Here is a 19369-nt window from a genome sequence, read left to right as displayed (position 1 = left end):
CAGGACAGAGGCAGCCCAAGCAGTGGATCAAGCAGTGCAGTCGGCATTGCGCAGATGGGCCATCCGCCGTCGGCGCGAGCTGAGCCGCCAAGCACGCCTACCAAGCTTCCGCCGCCAACACCCGCCAGCCTGGAGGCGTACCGGTCTAGCATCAAGCGGTCCATGACCCAGCAGCACAGCTCGAGTTTGCAAAGTATGTTCTGGAGCACGCCGAGGGCATGTCGCGGCAGGAGGTCAACGAGAAGCTGCAAAAGAAGCGGTACGACCAAATGACCAACGAGGGACTGAAGTGGATCAAGAAGCTGGCAGGCAGCGGCATCACGGTGCACCGCAGCAACATTGCAGCCGAGTCGCAGTTCTTCCTGGGCACTGTGTACTCACAGGGCATCTACGGCGTAGACCGCGATGACTCGAAGGCGTTTGCGTACTACCAACAGGCATCAAAGGCGCAGCACGCCGAGGCCAACTACCGCACAGCCGTATGCTACGAGGTCGGAGTCGGCACCCGGCGCGACGCGGCACGCGCAGTACAGTTCTACCGCAAGTCGGCAGCACAGAGCAACGTGCCTGCAATGTACAAGCTGGGTGTCGTCCTGATCAAGGGCCTGCTGGGCGTGTCGCCAGCGCCGCGCGAGGGCATCACGTGGCTGAAGCGCGGAGCAGAGAGTGCGACAGCCGAATGCCCACACCCGCTGCACGAGCTGGGGCTGTGCCACGAGCTAGGCGGGATTCCGGGCCTGATCCCCGACGAGCGGTATGCACGCGAGCTGTTCATCAAGGCGAGCAAGCTGGGATACGTGCCGTCACAGGTGCGGCTGGGCCAGGCATACGAGTACGGCACACTGGGCTGCCCTGTGGATCCGCGGCGGTCGATCGGGTGGTACACGCGCGCAGCGGAGAAGCGCGACCCGGATGCTGAGCTGGCGCTGTCTGGGTGGTACCTGACAGGAGCCGATCCGTTCCTGCCGCAGAACGACACCGAGGCGTATCTGTGGGCGCGCCGCGCTGCCGACAGCGGCCTGGCCAAGGCTGAGTATGCGGTCGGGTACTATGTTGAGTGCGGGATTGGCGTCAGCTCGCCCGACGTCAACGAGGCGCGCCAGTGGTATGTGAAGGCGGCGCAGAAGGGCAACCGCCGTGCAATTCATCGGCTCGATGAGCTGAAGCGCATGGGTGTGCAAGGCTCGACGCGCAGGAACATGGCGCGCCCGCGTCGGGGCAACGGCGGGGCGCCTGACGAGGGGTGCAAGCCCATGTAGAAACCCCGCTCATGCGGGGGCGGTGTCCTGGCTGTCCCCTGCTCCCTCTGCTCTTCCCACCCCATTCTCACGCCTCAAGCCAAATACACGAGTGTTCATTTCTTGCAGACTAGACGTATGCCACCTATTTCCTATATATAGAGCATCATTCACCTCCCCTCTCGGATCCCCTTTCAGGACTGTCTCCACCTTGTTGTACGCTCGTTTCGGCAGCTGTTTATGAATCTGTTTACTAAAGTTCTAATGTTGACGATTGGTCTGGATAGCGCCTCCCCTTGTCCGGGGATATAGCTCCATTGCATATATTTCTCGAGCAAAGAAAAAGGCATGCGTTAGTGTGAGAGCGCCGCTCAGGGGATAGACTGAGTGACAGTATTCACAGGACGAAAAACAAGGACCGGCAGTGGGAGGGAAATGCAGAATGCAAATTTATGTACGTCGAACAATACTAAGAATACATCTGGGCCGCTGGAGGTGTGTTTCCAGGCACCCACACTCTTCCGCCAGGGGGTTTCCTGCATCGCACATTTTCCTATTGCCGAGGCAAGCACCTCCCTTTGTGTGCACAGCGGAGATTCAGTCGGCTGGCGATATTGTTGTGATATTGGTGTGAGTTTACTTGCGCCATCATAGCGGGTGACACAAGGCGATCTTTTTTGAGTTTCTACACGAAGGTTCACGATATATCCACATCCACATCCGACATCCGCATCCACACCCACAGCGCACCGCGCGCAGTCCTCGCCGCCCTTTCCTTTGTCAACTGCTGAGCCGAAGAATGGACAAACTGGCCTTGTATTGCGCATGCCTGGATACCACACCAACACTGGATGCAGTGAAAATCTCGCCCAGATGCCAATTAAGCAGCTGCAGGCGAATTCCGTTCACAGTCCAGCAGGCAAGGTGCATCTTTATTTTGGGGCAGGCGAGAGAGCAGGCTGCCAAGGTGAATTCGAGTTTTTACGGCTGGAGGAAGGCAGCAAATCCACAGCACTTTTTTTCTCGCGAACAATCGCCTGCTGGACGAGCGTAGTCTTTCGCAGCCAATTGGGCTGGGCGATTCTGTTTGACCTTTTGCTCCCCCTTCTTGCACACGAAGACTTGCATATATTGGCTTGCACCTTTCTTCCCTTCCCTTCTTCTGCCATCCCCTCTTTTCTCCCTCCCTTCTCTCCTCTCGCCCGCACTGCCACCTCATTTTCTATATAGCCATTGCCTAGCGGAGTCCATTGGAGGCGAGCAGCACCCGCTTTTCTGCTTCCCGCTCCACTCCATTTACCAGCACGAGTGCTTTTGTATTTGGCACGTTTATTCGTTCAGAGTAGCCAGTCCAGTGCAGCACACGCCTTCGCCACGGAAATTCATTTCCTGCTGTAGCGCCGCTTGACGCCTTTAATTGTTTTGCTGCCAGGAAGGCATATCCCAAAGTAACGGGGGCCAATCCACACTTGTTGACGACAAGGAGGCCCTTTAACTGCGCTCCATTCATTCTGTTTTTGGGGAGCGCGGATCCAACATATTCATAGGAGACCCTACAGGTACGCAGCATGTTTCCAAGAGATGTCGCTGTTCTGTCCATGTACTGTGAGCTGTGAGGCACCCTCCCCCCAATCCACACGCGTCCTGCAGCTCCCGTTTTTTTGCATGTCTTCCTGGTGAGCGATTAATTCGCCTCTTGGTGGGCAAAACACTTTTTCCACGTCCTTTGTTGTCGAGATTTGTGTGCATGTGAGGTGTTTATTAAAAAAATGCTGCGTGCACGATGTCTTTTGCCGAGGTGATGCCTTTATTTGCTGGACAGGAAAGGAGGGACTTTGGGGAGGTGCCCATGGTGCTTTATTCCGAGTGACATGTCGCCGCAACAGGACATCTGCCTTGCAGTGTGATTCTGGTGGGTGGGGGAGTGGAAATATCATAAACGCAATACTGCTCCGCTTTCCATCATACAAACAGGGTCTATTCATGTATTTTTCTTACGGCTAATTACCGCTGCTCTCTCCTTTGCCCAATCATTTGTAGATATAATATAATAATAATGTCCGATACGCAGTCTTTCCCGCGACTGCGGCAGTCGCCAAGCACGCCCAGCTGAGGACACGTTCCGGTACGAGCCCAGCATTGCGCAGCCCTCGTTCCGGTCACTGCCAAATACGCCGCGCATCACGCAGGCGCACCGGCACTCGATCCCAGGCGCGCCCGCATACTGGTCGCGCCGACGCAGCGACCGGCGGCAGTACGCTGAGCTGCTGCTGATGCCGCGCAACCAGTCGCCGGGCACCCATATGGCGAGCTACGTGTCGGACCTGTATGCGGTGCCGTCCAGCGACAGGACGAAAAAGTGCCTAAAGACAAAGCGCAACGACATCCGTGCGATTGCAAAGGACGTCGGGTGGTCGATTGGCGCGGCAGGCACGGCCCGCACGGTGCTGCTGTCGCCGCTCGCGAGCATTCTGCGCACGACCAACCTGGATGAAGACGATGTGATTGACGAGTACTTGAGGATGGACGGCCGGATGACTACGGGCGACTTGCGGGTGCTTGATTTCGAGCGGATCCGGCAAGCTGTGGTGCTCAGGCAGACGCTGCGGCTGCTAGTGCGGCTGCAGCACGAGTTCCCGAACTCGAATGTGCGTGAGAACGCACAGGCGCTGGTCTCGATGCTGAACGGCAAAAAGTACCGCCGGCGGATCCCGATGCCGCGGCCACTGCGTGCTGGCCCGTCGTTCTTTTATGCGGCCGGAGAAGTTTGAGGTCCTGGGGCTACTGAGCCAGGTCGAAGAGCAGGGCGGCGCCGACGACTACGACTCGTTTGATGACGACTCGGACTATGAAGGCAGCATGCCAAAGTCGGTTGCCATCAGCAGCATGCTGGCAAGCACGCATGGCTCAGAGCAGCACCCGTGGACCGGCGATGCCTTGCGCGCGCTCTCGTTGGAGACCAGTCCTGGCGCACATGCCGACCGATACTGGATGAACCAGCTGATCCAGCACTCGTGCGAGCAATGGAACTACTCGATCCCACATGTAGTCCAGCTGCTGGCGCCGTTGCCGGAGTGCGGTGTCGCTCTTTTAGAAACAATCAACCATGTCTTTGACAAGCAGCATTCGGTGCTGAGCGAGGGCGAAGCATACTACCTGTTTGCTGCAGGTGCTGCGCAGGTCGGCTGCTACCCACTGGTGACGACTATCGAGAACAAGATTGTGTCAACATTTGTCACCGATCACTGCGACGACGACGACACAATGCGGTTCGATGGCAGCAACATGCCAGGCACGCCACGCACTCGCCACAACTTTGAGCATTGGATTTCAGGAGGCCTGCAGGCTGCCAGCTACAACGTGCAGCTTCTGGCGCAGTTTGGCGAGCGCATGGCAAAGCGGCCCATGGATCTGGGCGCCAACGACGTCCGGCAGTTTGTCAGCGGCTACGTCGATGCCTTTTATGACCATTATGCGGTGCCCGGTCGGGCGCGCGGCGGCAGCGGCGACCACCTGCCGAGTGCGACGCGGTCGACGGGCCAGCGCAGCTTTTCGACATCCGTTGTGACGGGCGGGTTTCCGATATCGCCGGCTGGCGGCGACCTGCCGCGCAAGTCGGTCGAAGAGCAGGCTATCCGCGACCTAATGCATGCAATCGTAGCGCTGGCTGTGGCACACGGACTGGGGTCGTTTGCATCGGCCTGCGGAATCACGCCGGACCTGGACACACCTGCTGGCACGCATTTCGGCGCGTTGGCAGGACTTGTCCCCGAAGAGCCGCTGCCGGGCGTGACACCGCAGTCGACTGCACTCGGATTTGCTGCCAATGGGGACATGCCGGTTGAGATTGAGGAACCTCAGCTACCGGCAGGTCTGGTAATGCAGGCCGAGCGCAACACGCACGAGTTCATCGACAGGCTGAGCCAGCCGTCTGCGCGGCAATTCGGACAGGCAAGTACTGATCAGATAAACGGGCAAGCACTGCTTCCACCATCGCTGTCGCCGCCTCTATCCACAGAATCGATGATGCGGCGAATCTCCGGACCAGACTCGAAGCACATGTCGTATATACAGAAGCTTGACTACATTGACCCACTGCTTCGCTCCGAGTCGCAGTTTGCCGCATTCCGCCAAATGCGCGACAAGAAGCTGGCCAAGTACTGCCTGGCAGTTGAAGACGAGGTGCCGATCCGCCGCCAGTCGTCTGAGCCCTTGCAGCTGTCACATCGGCATGAGCTGCGGTGGGATACGCTCAGCGACGCTTTGCGCCAGCGCCTGGACATGCAGCTTGATATTCTTGGCGACGAGACGCAGAAGGCACGCAGTATCACTGGCCGTGCGCTCACGGAGTCGCTGACGAGCGCTGCGCCGGTGCAGGATACGCCTGGGATCTTCACTGTGGACGAGAAGCGGTCGGCGTTCCACCACAGCAACTCGTTCGATTCCGAGGGCGGCTCGATCGAGGATGTCGTGGGCATGAGCCCGCGCGACTACAGCCAGGCCAGTGCACTGCCTGTGTACACCGAAAACGGCAACTCTGAGCGCCTCCAGCGAAACTGCCATATCGATGCGCGCCGGTTCCATGACGCCATCTGGCACTTCACTCTCGGCCAGTTCAATATCTACGAGGAGCTGTACTACTACCGCAAGTACTGCAATGATGCCGAGTGCAAGCCCGCCACGCCGCTACAGCTGTCCTTCCCCAGACGCAGCAGTTCCCATGGGCTGACCGCTGTCGAGATGGTCATGGATGTGGACCTGGACGCCGATCGCTATACTGGCGGGCAGACGCAGCAGTACAGCCATTGGATCAAGGACGAGCTCAAGGCACACATTCGCGCTGTTCTGTGGAACCCGTCGGGCATCTCTGCGCTGAGTGCCCAGCCGCCAGTGGCGACAGCGCTGAACCTGAGCGCCGAGGAGATGGTGCGCATCAACCTCATAATCTCGCTGGCGCGGCGGCAGGCTGAGATCATCCACGCGATGCGTGCCATCTACGAGTACGAGTCTCCGCCCAGGAGCTGACCCAGGGACTCGGCTTCGCGCTGTGGCTCCTGCCTACCCATGCTGATCAAAATCTGCCTTTCCCTGATTGTAATTAATTTTCAAAAATGTCTTTTTAGCTGAATCGCCCGTTCGTTATCGAATCGTGCTAATGTGTCCTGATCCAAGCAGGTTTATCGAATTCAGACTCTCTACTCGCTGATTTCGAACACCTACTTTTTTCTCTCTCTTGCACAAATCGTTAAGAATGCTTCGCTCAGTCCAGGGCCTGACTCGGTCGCTCCCCGTCGGCGGAGCTATGCGCGCCATCCACACAACAGCAGTCGTGCCCGCCCGCAAGCGCAACAACCGCAAGGCGGAGCTCGAGGCCAAGCGCAAGGCCGAGGCGGAGGCCGCTCAGCGGGCGCAAGAGCAGCTGCGCAAGCTCAAGGACACTGCGTTCCTGAATTCCCTGGTGAACGCCGGGCGGCTGTTTGACACGACGCAGATCTCGCAGCAGGACGCGGCTCTGCACAGCACGCGCGGCCAGCAGCAGGAGTCCGAGGGAGCGACGAAGCGGCAGGCGAGCTCTGGCCTGTTCTCGTGCCAGGTGAGCAACGAGGAGATCAACCTGGTTACCAAGGTTGCGCCCAAGGCGATTCTGGGCGGGTCGGCCGGGTACAGCTCGCATGTGATGCCCGAGCTGGCAATGAAGAACGCTGAGATCCAGGCCGATATTGTCAGGCGGATCGTGGCTCTGGAGAACGCAAACTCGAAGGCCGTGGTCAAGTTCAACGTGCAGAAGGCGCTAGGAGCGGTTCGGCAGGTCCACGGGCGATTCTGGGTCGGCGGAGGTGCAGGCAGCTGTGTGGACCGTGCGGATTAACAACCTGGAGGAGCATCCTGAGGGCCCACCGCAAGGACCATCACAACCGCCGGGCGTACACGCACCTGCTGCACAAGCGCGCCAAGATCCTGAAGTATCTGAAGCGGGAGTCGCTGGAGCGCTACTATCTGTGCCTGAAGCAGCTTGGTCTGACGAAGGAGATGGTCGAGGGAGAGATTGTCTCGCCCAAGCGTATCGAGTAAATACACAGCTAGTTTTTGTCGCAATCCGCTGAAAAGCAAACACGCAAAATGTCGAAACAAAAATGCACTCCTTTGGCACCCTATTGACCGAGGACTGGCGGGCTGGCCAGGACCTAATCGCTAGGCAGAGCTGCTGTGTTTGTAGATGAGCGGTCCCATGGCTGATGCCCCTGCCTCTCTCCCCTCTTTCTCTTCCCTTTTTTGTGCCTCAATTTAACAACAGCCTTTCTTTTCCAAGTACTCATACAATGCCACCACGGAGACGCCAGCCTGCCAAGGCGGTTACGTACACAGAGTCCTCCTCCACGTCGTCGCTGTCGTCACCCAGCGACACCGACTCGGGCGAGGACTCTGCTGCCTCGCCTCAGGCCCACTCCATCGAGCACACCACGCACCCGCGCGCGCACCACACGGCAGACCAGACGCACCGCGAATGAGCAGCCGACTGTCCGTCTGCGAACCCGACTTACGCGTGGCAAGCGCCCAGCAAAGCAAGGAGCTAACGCCTCCGCCGGGCCCGGCCAAGCGCAGGCGGGCAAGACGTGCGGTCGAGTCGCCGTCAGGCGCAGGCGCCTAGGATGCGCACCAGGAATGGCAGGGGAGCGAGGCAGGTTGTTACTGACACAGTTGAGGAGGATTCAGGGACTGAGTCTGAGGTAGAGTCAGCTATGGATGCTGTCGAGGAGCCTGAGGAATCGGATGATCCTGAAGAGTCCGATTGCTGCCGAGGCAGACGAGGGCGGCGAGGAAAGCGAAGACGAGGGCGAAAACGACGATGGCAATGAGGGCGAAGAGGACGACGTGGCGGAGGACAAGGATATTATTGAGCAGCCTGAAAAGGAGAAGCAGGATGAAGAAGAGGCCGACGAAGGCGATAAAGTGAGCGAGGACGAGGGCAAGGCCCAGGAGGACGTGGCCAGGCGAGCAAGGCAACAAGAGTAGCGAGGATGATGAGCAGGATGAAGATACGTCCAAGGCTGCTCCGGCTAGGCGCAAGCGCGGTGGACGCAAGCCACGCGGTGGCAGCGTTGCTCGCAAGATCGGGCGCGGCCGGCCGGCCAAGAAGGCTGCGGCAATGGTGCTGGAGAGCGACAGCGAGCCCACTAACCATGGATGCCCTGGGCGGCCTCGAATCTGGACTTGAGCTCGCACGACGGCGACTCGACGACTACGTCCCTGGCGAAACATGACGCGGCGGCAGCGTGCGCGCCTAACGCACGACTATGACGGAGGAGCTGATGGAGCTGCCGACTGAGGCGAAAAAGACAAAGTTCTCGGTCGAGGAGATGGCCCTGCGCAAGTCGGAGCAGGCGAGACGGCGCAAGTTCCAAAGCATGCAGCGCGAGGAGCAGCTCAAGAACGACACGATCAACCGGCTGCTGAACAAGCAGACATCCAAGGGCAGGAACAAGGTGGATGAGCCCGAGACGCGCTCGGCCAGCGAGGAGCCTGGTGCAGACACGCACGACCATGATTCGATACCGTCAAAGGTGTGCAAGGGTGGGCAAGGGAAAGCACGGGGAGCCGGTGCGAGTGCAGCGCCTGCTGCAGCTCCCAAAGAACACGGCGGTAAACGATGTGTTTCCTATGTCTGCTAAGGACAGTGCATATCCGCCGCAGCTGCCCAAATGCGCTGTCAAGGGCTGCGACAGGGAAAAAAAGTATCCGCGTCAACGACCAGGCTGCCTTGTTCGCTCGAGCATTGGAGGGTGCTAAAGGCCGCCCAGTAGAATAAACGCAATACCATAGTAATGCTGCGAGTGGCCAAAGACCATGGCTCAGTGGTGGGTCGGAGCGGAGATGTTTCCGAACATCCCAGTACTTTTTCCACGTTGTCCACACACCAGGCACATCACATCTCCATGTACATGCTGGCATCCATCCTTGTGTCACGCACCTCCTATCACGGTAGTGCACGAAGCTCGGCTAGATGTGCTGCACTTGCAGGAGAGCATTCCCACATGTGCTTGGCTGGGACGGCAACGAAAGGAGAGCAATACGCGTATCCGCACTTGTGCGGATATGTGGCAGCAGCGTCGAAAGGAGGGCATTGCCGCTAGAGAATGGGCAAAGTCAGGCTCTTGTTACCGCTGCAAACATCCCACACACAACATAGACAACACAGTGTATACTGTAGATGATGCCGAGTATTATAAACGAAGAAACAGGAGCTTTAAATGAAGAGTGGTGGTGGTTGCGCGCAAAAATAATGAAGTGTCTTACACAGGGTACTGCGACGGCGAGGCACCCAGCCGGTCAACAACCTGGCGGATGCCTGGCAGGCTGAACACCTGGCCGATGAACGGCAGCCGGCGCAGAAACCCAATGGCGATTGGGAAAAAGTCACCAAACAGATTGAGGAACCCGAAGGTTTCAACGACCATGCCGATAATCGACCACTTTAGCAGAATCAGGATGAAGCCGAGGAAGAACGACACTGAGCCCTTGAGCTTGTCCCGCCGCGAGAAGAAAAACAGCGTCTTCTTGAACCCAATGATCATCGACACGCCTGCCAGGAACAGAATGTTGCCAATGGCGATGAGCCCGGCGTCAAAGAACAGAACCACGCCCAGCCCGATCAAGCGCAAACCCGAACGCCGACAGCCCGACGCCAATTTCTAGCAGAAGGAAAGCATAATAGTACGGTTAATGACCTAGGAACTGCAAGCGACAGGGTGAATTCTACAGGGGTTGGGTGCATTCGGCGGAACGTACTCTGAGTGTCTGTCAACCACATTGCTCTGCTTCGTTTAAATGTCCAAGGTGGATTCGACTAGCGAGATGAGGAAAAGCTGGAAGAGCCAGGCTCGCCCAGCAGCTGGGACCGGTGCGCTGGCCACATATGCCTGGCTCACAGGGCCCTCGATCCGCTGATTCCTGCCTGCTAATAATAATCAGCCAGGCTGCTTTCGAGCTCCGCCTCAGCACCAGCATGCGACGCACAAGGCACATCGCGGCAGCGACGACGGCATCATGATGGCATTCGGAAGATGCACATTATGTCTGGCAGGTCACGCTCCATGGCGAGCACGGCGGTCCGGTGTGGAACACAGAAGAGAGGTGATTTTAAATGAGCTGCATTAGCCGACAGTTTTTCTTTGTCGAGACCACAGAAGAGAACGAGCAATCGCTTAGAACATGAGAAAAGAAAGAGTTAATCGGGGAAGGTGAGGAAGACAAGGGCGTCACAGGCAGCGTGCTGGCAGTTTACTTGGTCTTCATCATCTTGCAGAACTCCTCGTAGTTAATCTGGCCATCGCCGTCGACGTCAGCCTCGCGGATCATCTCCTCGACCTCCTCGTCGGTCAGCTTCTCGCCCAGCGAAGTCATGACGTGACGCAGCTCCGACGCCGAGATGACACCGTCGCCGTTCTTGTCGAACACGCGGAAGGCCTCCCGGATCTCAGCCTCCTCGTCGTTGCTGCTGGTCGCCTGGCGCGCCATGAGCGAGAGGAACTCGGCAAAGTCGATAGTGCCGTTGCCATCCTTGTCGACCTCGTTGATCATGTCCTGCAGCTCAGCCTCAGTCGGCTTCTGGCCAACAGACCGCATCACGGTGCCCAGCTCCTGGGCTGTGATGCTGCCGTCGTTGTCGCGGTCGAAAAGCGAGAACGCCTCGCGGTACTCGTTAATCTGCTCCTCGTTGAACTTCTCGCTCTACAGGTGACGGGAGAGGGGAACGCAGCGATGTATTTTAGCATCTGCCGTCTAAAAGGGAGCTCGATTGCCTCCTGCGGGCCGTGTAGTCTGGTGACGGCAGAGCGCGCCACGAGTCCGACAGAGCACGCTCTTCGCCTGGTCGGCAGAAGAGACAGGCGCCAAAGAAGAGCGGGGGCGGGAGGGGCAAAAACACAGCAGCAGCACAAGATTAGAACACGATGCCTACCATTTTGTCTGGGCTATACAGAGATTGGTGAAATGGGAGTTTGGAAAGGGGCGGGGAAATAGTGTAAAAGAAAAGCTACAGAGCAAAGAGGAGAAAAATAGGTGGAGGGGCTGGCGAACGAAAATTTATTCTGCGTCTCGGGGGCGAAAGCCCGCTTGACCACCCCTCTTCCTCCCAGGCCCGGCAAGGAGCAGTGCCGCCGTGATTGGCTGGCGGGCGCAGAGGTGACGCGAATGGCTGTCGTTTAAATGCTAAAAATCCCTTGGGGGTGCAACTGGAAAAGCCTGAGCGCCCGCGTTTCCCGACAGTGCAGAATTGTTCGGAACACAGCGCGCTGGCCCGCTGGCTGCCCTGACGTCTCTAACCACATGAGCAGATTCAGGAAACCCGGTCGCTCCTTGCCGCTCTCAACCCACTGGCCCGGAATGATCGGCTCGACACGAAAGTCCTTTAATTTTTCTCACTCGGCCCACTGGAGGAATTCCCGGCAGGGAGCTGGGCTTGCTCCAGAAATGCTGTGCCCCCTTTGGCCAACAAAGGCGGAGACCCAGGCACCCAGCTGCTGATCGCCTGTGCTGGTTGGTGCTCCGGCCACAGCAGGCTGCAATTGGCAGTTCGCAGTCCCAGATGGCGGCATGTGGGAAGCAGGCTCGGCTATTGGTAGCTGATGGGCACGGGGACTGGCCATCGCCGCTGACAAGGACCGCTCTAGCCCATCCTGGATGCAGCCACACCGCCAGCACTATCCGCACGTCTGATAGCCGTGCCGGACGGTCCTCGGCTACCGACGCTGAGCATGCTCTGGGCATCATGTCAAGGGGCATGACACCACTGAAGGCGTCGCATTGATTACTGGACCATCGAATGTTCGCGGGAAGAGCTCGACAATACATGCCTTGGCAGCCCAATTCGCCACACATTGACTCATGTCCGGCCGTGCATATCTCTACCCATTGTCAGTGGCACCTGTACAAGAGGACATGAGATTGGATGCTGATGCGAGTGGGGAGGGATTTCCTCAGAACACCGATAGTTGTTTTCAGAAACCTGCAGAAATTGGGTTGACCAAGACTAATAATTCCGGACGTTCCCATGTATGCTGACCTGGGCGGATTTGCAAATGCCGGCACTACAGATTGGACATGACGGACATTCCCAATTTCTCCATCTGCCCCGTCCGTGGCAAAAACAGGGCATTGCATGCAGTCCCTCCTCCTATAGATGCCCCCTTTGCTCTCTGTCTCTCCCACCGCAAGACAGTATAAATACTCCGTGTTTCATGTTTGTCCGTGCTCATCGCTCCCCGAATCGGAGTGCGAAGCAGAGAGAAAGCCTGCTGATACACATCGACTTCTACCTAGCTGCATCATGGATGTCCGCGTTCCTGAGCAGCCTCTGCGAACGCGCCAGGTGCAGGCTGCTGGGTAGATATACCCCACTCTTTCCAGATATTTCCTGGCACGATGCTCTACTGGAAGAAGCCTCTATAGCCACTGCTGCTGGCCGCTATCTATCAATTCACCACTGGCATATAGTACCACGTCTGCAATGCCACCGTCTTGCATGGATAGACGTGCATTTCTAAGGAAGGCAAAAGAGACAATGGCATTGTCAGCAAGTTATAAAGCAGTCGAGTCTAGAGCATCAGATCTCGACTGCATCCCCCATCCCCCATCCCCGCATTGCATCGACAAGCTCAGCAGCGCTAGTCCACTCGCTATTCTCACCTTGTATTTCTCCTGGCACTTTTCAATTCTCTGTAACAATGGAACCTGACAGCGACCAGGAGCCGCTATGTATAAAAAGCATACATTCGTCAGGATTTTAGACTGTCCCGAGTTCGGCGATGGTGGCTGTACGTATTCGACTGGCTCTCAGACATAGTCGCTGTAGTACTGTCGCGGGATAATCATGATCCCAGAACCACGTGCACAGCGGTTTCTAGTGACCGATCCACGCATTCAGCAAGTAGACCACGATGACCACACCAACATCAACCGCATCGCCGTGATTATAGCAACAGCTGTGCCGCTAGTTGCAATTATTGTGTGGTGCAGCTACAAGGATCGGCCGTTCCGGGAGTACCACCATGCGATCCTCGGGCTGGCCACAGCAATAAGCTTCACCGTCCTTATCTGTATCAATCGCCAAACAGTCAGCAGTCATCCTCTCACCAGGGTTTATTGATATATGCGCACCAACACCAGAGGTATATCGGAAAGCGTTCCTAAACTGGTCGCCCGATATCTACACATGACTGTACAGCATACGGAACAGGCAGGCTGCGGCAGGCTATGGTTGCATTTCCGACTGTATCATCGGGGCTTGCCAGCAGCTCTATGGGGTACCTGTCGCTGTATATCAGTAAAGAGCTCGGCCTACGCCTGCATCCGACTGTGCGGCGCCGTCTGCGGATGACTGCGGATGGACGTGACATTGATGCAAGTAGACCTGGCCAAGCCCATGATATCGCTAGTCAGCATCCTGCCATATGCTGCTGGTATGACATTTCCTGCTGTAATTACCGAGTTCGAAGGAGGTGGACGCGGCTGGGAAACCGCCAGTGGTATCGATCCTGGGCAGTATATTCGCTGTGTTGGGCCATATTCTCTATGGAGGTCGATATTGAGCCGCCATGACATTCCAAGTGTAGGCCAGAGTGTCTAGATTTGCCTGTCTCTAGGCCCCACTTGCACTGCAAGCATACTTCAGCTAAATCAGCCCCTCACATACTCTAGCCATTTTTCATCTGCTTTTGCTACTCCGCACTAGTACATTTTTTGCTCCTCTCATTCTATATACCACCCATGGCTGCCGATAGCCGTCTGGATCACATGTCTAAGAAGAGCAGCAGCGCTCATCTAACACCTCACAGGTCTCCGACGTCAAGCGCTGGTGGCTCTACGCATCCGACTGGCTCACGATAATTGTGGTCGTTACCGTATCTCAAGTCATCCTCATCCCCCCACCGCGCTCCCAACGATTTCAGGTAACCGATCCCCAGCCTCCAACAAGTAAACCACGACGACCGTGTCAACATCAATCGTTTATGTGTGGTTCTAATGACAGCAATACCGATAATCGTGATTATCCTGTGGTGTGGTTTCAATAACCGCCCAATCCACTGCTACCACCACGGAATCCTAGGGCTGGCCACATCCATCAGTTTCGCAATGCTGTTCCTGTCCATTAGCAAGCAGGTTTCTGTGCTGCTGTCGGCTGATTTCATCAGCGTGTGCGCACCGACACCCGAAGCGTACCAGAGAGCATTCTTAACCTGGTCGTCCTCTGTCGACACACGACTGCACCACGCCTAGTCACGGCAAGCTATACCACTCGATGAGGTACTACCCCTATGTATCGTCAGCGCTGTCTAGCAGCTCCATGGGGTATCTTGGGTTATATTTTAGCAAGGAACTGGGGCTGCACCTGCATCCGAGCGTTCGACAGCGCTTACAGAGGACTAATGGGTATCGTGGTGCTGAATATAGCCGGCCTGGCCAGACATTGGTCTGGTTTGTCTGCATCTTGCCCTATGCTGCCGGTATGGCGTATCCTGCTGTTCAGATTGAGCACCGGGGTGGCGGCCGTGGGTGGGAGGTCGTGTGCGGCATCATCATTGGGACGATATTTGCGGTTTGGGGGCATGTTTTATATGTAGCTGACATAATACCGTAAATACTCCATCTACAGAGAATATGAAATTCGCAGTTTCAAATACAGCTATACACCTGGGACCACGTGGGAATATAGGAGCATATTTATTGATTGACCGTCTTCATAATGCAGAAGAATCAATCCAAGTCGATGGCTATTGGGTCACCTGCAGCGACTGCTGCTCGACCAGCAGGTGGTACGTGCCCTTGAGTGCAATCAGTTCGTCGTGGGTGCCGCGCTCGACAATGCGGCCGTTCTTGAACACAACAATCATGTCGCAGTCCTGGATCGTGCTGAGGCGATGGGCGACCGTCAGCGTGGTGCGCTCCTTGGCTGCCTTGTCCAGCACCTGCTGCACGACCTTCTCGGAGCGCGAGTCCAGAGCGGCAGTGGCCTCATCGAGCAGCAGCAGCTTGGGCTTGCGCACCAAGGCACGCGCAATGGCGACGCGCTGTTTCTGACCACCGGACAGCCGACTGCCCTTCTGGCCCACGTTGGTGTTGAAGCCGTCAGGCAGATTCATGACGAAGTTGTAGATGTTGGCCTCCTTGGCCGCCTCCTCGATCTCCTGCTGCGTGGCGCCGTGCTTGCCGTAGGCAATGTTTTCGCCGATCGTGTAGTTGAACAGAATCGGCTCCTGGCCGACAATGGCCATGCTGTCGCGCAGCCCGGTGATGCTCCAGTCCTTGACGTCCAGGTTCTCAACTGACACTGAGCCGGTATCGGCATCGTACAGGCGCTGGGCCAGCAGAATCGACGTAGGACTTGCCGGAACCTGAGGCACCAACCAGAGCGACGCTCTTGCCCGCCATGCCCTCGAACGAGATACCCTTGAGAATCCTGGTGTCGGGGCGGATCGGGTAGCTGAACTTGACGTCCTTGAAGCTGGCATTGCCCTCGAACTTCTCCGAGACATCGCCGTCGGGGTTCATTCCATTGATTTTCGACTTGCGGTCCAGCGTCATGTAGATGCTGCGCGACGACACAGCGCCCTTGGACACCATAGTGGATAACTGCGCCAGCATGCCGATGGACATTGACGAGAACATTGTGACCATCAAGACATTGGACATCTGTGACATCGAGATCCACCCGTTGACAATGAATTTGCAGCCAGCGAAGAACACCAAGGCGTTGGTAAACAGATTGCACGCCTGCGCAAACCCAAAGCCCAAAGACGTAACCAGTGCGCTGCGGACGCTGGTGCTGTGCGGCTCGCGGTTGTGGTCGTTGAAGATCTTGATGAACGTCTCCTCGCGACGCAGAGTGGCCACGGTCTTGATGTTGCGGATGGTCTCGGCAGCGGACTGGCCCGACTTTTCGTATGCCTTCTTGGTGCGGGCCGCTGATTCCCAGATGGCACGCGCTTGTAAGTACTGAGCATAGCATTGGATTGGCCAGCATGCTATGGCAACCAGCGATAGGCGCCAGTCGTACACAAATGCAATGGCAATAGCCGTAACCAGCGCCCCCACAGCACTGACAAACGCGCCCTATGACATAAGCGACAAACTTGTAGATGTCCTCGGCTTCCGTGGCAAGACGTGCTGTTAGCATACCGGTGCCGTTGTCTTCGTCGTCAAAGTACCCGGATTCAAAGGTCAGATACGCCTTGAAGGTTTCGTGGCGAATCCGCTTGGTCATGCTTTCGCCGGCAATCGTGAGCAGACCAGCGCGACCAGACATGGCAACAAAGTCGACGACAGCAAACATCAGGAATATGCAGGCGTACTTGGTGGCCTCCTTTCTTCATCTCATGCATGTCGGGGTTACCGAGGGCAGCCAGGAGACGAGCGTAGACCAACGCAAAGCACGGCATCACTGCACCGTTAATGATGGTGAGAGCTGAACCGGGAATGGCGATCTTCATGGATCCACGGTACTGGTTCAACAGACGCCACAGCAGGTAAAAGTCGCTCGACTCCTCCAGCGACTTGTACTGCTTCTTAGCCTCGCGCTGTGACTGCGTCGTCGACATGCGCCTGACGCTCTGCATGGTCTGGCGGGTAGTTGCCTTCAGATCCAGCGCCTGCTCCTTCAGCTCTTTAGCAATCAGCGCATCGACGTCCTCCTCACCAGCAGTATCCCCACTATCGACATTGGCACGTACAGCCTGCCGCAGCTCCTGTGCCTTGACCATGGCAGCGTACTCGCCGGTGAACCCAATCAGTTCATCGTGGGTGCCGCTCTCAGACACAATGCCCTCGCGCACCACATAGATCTGGTCGCAGTTGCGGATGGTGGAGAGACGGTGCGCAATCGAGATCGTGGTGCGGTCGGCAGACAGCTTGTCCAGGGCATCCTGCACAAGACGCTCGGACGCAGTATCCAGGGCTGAGGTAGCCTCGTCGAGAAGCAGGATATCAGGGTTGCGGATAATGGCACGGGCAATGGCAATACGCTGCTTCTGACCACCCGACAGCAGGGCACCGCCCTCGCCGACCAGAGTTTCGTACTTGTTGGGCAGCATGTCGATGAACTGGTGCGCGTTGGCAGCCTTGCATGCCTCAACGACCTCCTCCTTGGTCGGCGGGTTGCCTTCGGGATCAACTGGCGCCCCAGACGATGTTCTGGTAGATCGAGGTCGAGAACAGGACAGGCTCCTGAGTGACGATGCCAATGCGGTGACGCAGCGACCCGATGTTGTAGTCCTTAATGCTGACACCATCGATGAGCACCTCACCTTGGGCCGGGTCGTAGAAGCGCTCAATCAGACCGATAGTCGTGGACTTGCCACAGCCAGACTCGCCGACCAGTGCAACCTTCTGCCCAGGCCGGATCTCGAGGTTGAAGCCCCTCAGGATGGGAACGCCAGGACGCGTCGGGTAGCTGAAATGCACGTCGCGGAACTCGATATGGCCATGTACACGATTGACCTTCTTGCCGTGCTCCGAGTCAAGCGGGTCGATAGGCGACTCGCGGTCAATGATAGCAAACACCTTGGCAGCACATCCCTGGGCGGTCGACACGGCCGAGAAGTTGGGCGCCGAACCAGCGATCGAGAATCCGCCCATCAGTAAAGCAAAAAACACAATAAGCAGTTGCTCCGCATTCAGATGGCCGTTGACGATACGCCAGATACCGTAGTTGAAGCCAATGCAGTACATGGTGAAGATGAAGAACTGCACTGCACCATAGCCAACGCCAAGAACCATTCCTTTCTTGCGACCGAAACTGGTATGCAGTCTCAAGCTTCTCGTCATACCGCTTCAGCTCGCTCTTCTGGCCGTTGAACGCCATCACCGTGCGGATGCCGCCAAGGACCTCGTCAGCGATGGCTCCCGATTCTGCAGTATTGTCTTGCTCAAATGTAGTCCATTTGGCGATCTTCCAGCCCATGACACTAGCGGAGCCAACAATGAATGGCAACACGCACACACAGATGAGCGCCATGTCCCAGCCCTTGACCAAGGCAATGATGAAACCAGTGATAAACGACGTGGTGTTCATCATAATGAACCCCCACTTTTCGCCAATGCCGTCCTGCACCAGGTTGACGTCGTTGGTGATGCGCGTAGTAAGCTCACCAGTCTTGATGGTGTCGAACCAGCCAATGTCCTGGCGCATAATCGACTCGTAGTACAGCTCGCGGATGCGCAGGCCCTGGTTCTCGGCAGCAATCATCCAGCACGCATTGAGCCCATACGACAGAATCCACATAAGGAAACCAAGACCCATGAACCACAAGCAATATTTGCGCGCATCATGATCAAGGACGACGATTGGCCTTCAGCCAGCTTCGCAGGTGACGGGTCAAACGAGTCGGTCTGGTAGTTGATGAGCGAGAATAGCAACCCTGAAGCGACAATAGTCATGGCTGGCGTTACCACGCCAGCGGCCAGTGAGCAGAAGGTGCCAACCAAGCAGAGGAGCTTGTCAGTCTTGTTGGAGAACCGGAACAAATGCCATAGTTTGACAGGCTTCGGCTGCTCCTCCTTGGCAATGACACGATCCTTATCGTCGTCGTCGATGAGCGGCAGCTGGTCGAGCTTGTCAAGTTCATAGACAGGGGCCTTCTCACTAGATGTCTTCTCGATGCTATCAGCTTTGAGATGCCTGCTCTCAGTAGACGTGATGGAGGTAGCTGGGGATGACACCCTGCTCGGGGATGGACCCGCGCGCATGACGTCATCGCAGGGAGTAGGGTTTGAAAGGAGATTGGGGGATAGATGTGTCTAGTAAGGAAGAGTGTAGATACAACGGATTTCGTGCTAGTCCCCCTCTGTCAAAAATGACTAGTATAAGTATCAGAGAGCAGCTAGAGATATAGAGACCTAAAGAAAGAAATTACGATGTAGAATGAAAGGAGGATGTTCAGATGGATTGCAGACACGCTTAAATACCAGGCAAGATGTCCAATTCCCAAAGCGACAACTTGTTTTTGTTGTGAGTGATATTTTCCAGAAGACGACGAAATGCAGACACTTGCTTCTGATAGGCCAAAGAGAATTGCAGGTGCAGTACCGCAGCAGCATTGGCGAAATGCCTCCTGTATAGCTGCTAGGGATTGTTGTTC

At 56.7% G+C, this 19369-nt stretch overlaps 10 protein-coding genes across 10 annotated transcripts; 5 read left to right on the top strand and 5 right to left on the bottom strand.

Annotated features, from left to right (window-relative positions):
- Nucleotides 1-164: 164 nt before the first annotated feature.
- On the top strand, nt 165-1259 carry DL89DRAFT_219731 (HCP-like protein; the record flags this gene model as incomplete). Its single annotated transcript, XM_040884407.1, has 1 exon — nt 165-1259. A coding segment is annotated over one exon (1095 nt), but the record flags the coding sequence as incomplete, so codon positions are not given.
- A 1370-nt stretch (nt 1260-2629) lies between these two features.
- Nucleotides 2630-3386, bottom strand: DL89DRAFT_1355 (uncharacterized protein). Its single transcript, XM_040883362.1, has one exon. The coding sequence runs from the start codon at nt 3221-3223 to the stop codon at nt 2792-2794; it is 432 nt and encodes a 143-aa protein (XP_040746836.1). The 5' UTR covers nt 3224-3386; the 3' UTR covers nt 2630-2791.
- On the top strand, nt 3295-6263 carry DL89DRAFT_289371 (uncharacterized protein; the record flags this gene model as incomplete). Its single annotated transcript, XM_040889950.1, has 3 exons — nt 3295-3329; nt 3376-4003; nt 4032-6263. 3 exons carry the CDS (start codon nt 3295-3297, stop codon nt 6261-6263), a joined length of 2895 nt encoding a protein of 964 aa, XP_040746835.1.
- Nucleotides 6264-6489: 226 nt separating this feature from the next.
- DL89DRAFT_289370 (uncharacterized protein) lies at nt 6490-7310 on the top strand (the record flags this gene model as incomplete). The annotated part of the gene is made up of 3 exons (XM_040889949.1): nt 6490-7038; nt 7076-7089; nt 7130-7310. 3 exons carry the CDS (start codon nt 6490-6492, stop codon nt 7308-7310), a joined length of 744 nt encoding a protein of 247 aa, XP_040746834.1.
- Nucleotides 7311-7861: 551 nt separating this feature from the next.
- DL89DRAFT_1254 (uncharacterized protein) lies at nt 7862-8588 on the bottom strand. The gene has a single exon (XM_040883265.1). The coding sequence runs from the start codon at nt 8496-8498 to the stop codon at nt 7977-7979; it is 522 nt and encodes a 173-aa protein (XP_040746833.1). The 5' UTR covers nt 8499-8588; the 3' UTR covers nt 7862-7976.
- On the top strand, nt 8534-8908 carry DL89DRAFT_253575 (uncharacterized protein; the record flags this gene model as incomplete). Its single annotated transcript, XM_040885195.1, has 1 exon — nt 8534-8908. One exon carries the CDS (start codon nt 8534-8536, stop codon nt 8906-8908), a length of 375 nt encoding a protein of 124 aa, XP_040746832.1.
- A 621-nt stretch (nt 8909-9529) lies between these two features.
- DL89DRAFT_219843 (putative GOT1-membrane protein required for ER to Golgi transport) lies at nt 9530-9928 on the bottom strand (the record flags this gene model as incomplete). Its single annotated transcript, XM_040884414.1, has 1 exon — nt 9530-9928. A coding segment is annotated over one exon (399 nt), but the record flags the coding sequence as incomplete, so codon positions are not given.
- A 589-nt stretch (nt 9929-10517) lies between these two features.
- DL89DRAFT_253574 (calmodulin) lies at nt 10518-11199 on the bottom strand (the record flags this gene model as incomplete). The annotated part of the gene is made up of 2 exons (XM_040885194.1): nt 10518-10967; nt 11197-11199. 2 exons carry the CDS (start codon nt 11197-11199, stop codon nt 10518-10520), a joined length of 453 nt encoding a protein of 150 aa, XP_040746830.1.
- A 1817-nt stretch (nt 11200-13016) lies between these two features.
- Nucleotides 13017-14908, top strand: DL89DRAFT_263658 (uncharacterized protein; the record flags this gene model as incomplete). The annotated part of the gene is made up of 4 exons (XM_040885926.1): nt 13017-13055; nt 13090-13323; nt 13352-13431; nt 14514-14908. Coding segments are annotated over 4 exons (714 nt in total), but the record flags the coding sequence as incomplete, so codon positions are not given.
- Nucleotides 14909-15007: 99 nt separating this feature from the next.
- On the bottom strand, nt 15008-19120 carry DL89DRAFT_276943 (P-loop containing nucleoside triphosphate hydrolase protein; the record flags this gene model as incomplete). The annotated part of the gene is given in 10 exon segments (XM_040889406.1): nt 15008-15592; nt 15612-15926; nt 15954-16007; nt 16038-16258; nt 16338-16593; nt 16655-17374; nt 17418-18039; nt 18059-18196; nt 18230-18580; nt 18613-19120. The coding sequence occupies 10 exon segments, from the start codon at nt 18975-18977 to the stop codon at nt 15008-15010; spliced, it is 3627 nt and encodes a 1208-aa protein (XP_040746828.1). The 5' UTR covers nt 18978-19120.
- Between the last annotated feature and the right edge of the window lie 249 nt (nt 19121-19369).

The sequence above is a fragment of the Linderina pennispora genome (genome assembly GCF_002104995.1).
Source record: "Linderina pennispora strain ATCC 12442 chromosome Unknown DL89scaffold_1, whole genome shotgun sequence".
NCBI lineage: Eukaryota > Fungi > Kickxellomycota > Kickxellomycetes > Kickxellales > Kickxellaceae > Linderina > Linderina pennispora.
This window is presented reverse-complemented; position numbering and strand designations above follow the sequence as displayed.

What these genes read in the sequence shown, in the direction of transcription:
- DL89DRAFT_1355 (XM_040883362.1), bottom strand. Translation starts at nt 3,223, where the DNA reads ATGAATAGACCCTGTTTGTATGATGGAAAGCGGAGCAGTATTGCGTTT.
- DL89DRAFT_1254 (XM_040883265.1), bottom strand. Translation starts at nt 8,498, where the DNA reads ATGTTTCGCCAGGGACGTAGTCGTCGAGTCGCCGTCGTGCGAGCTCAA.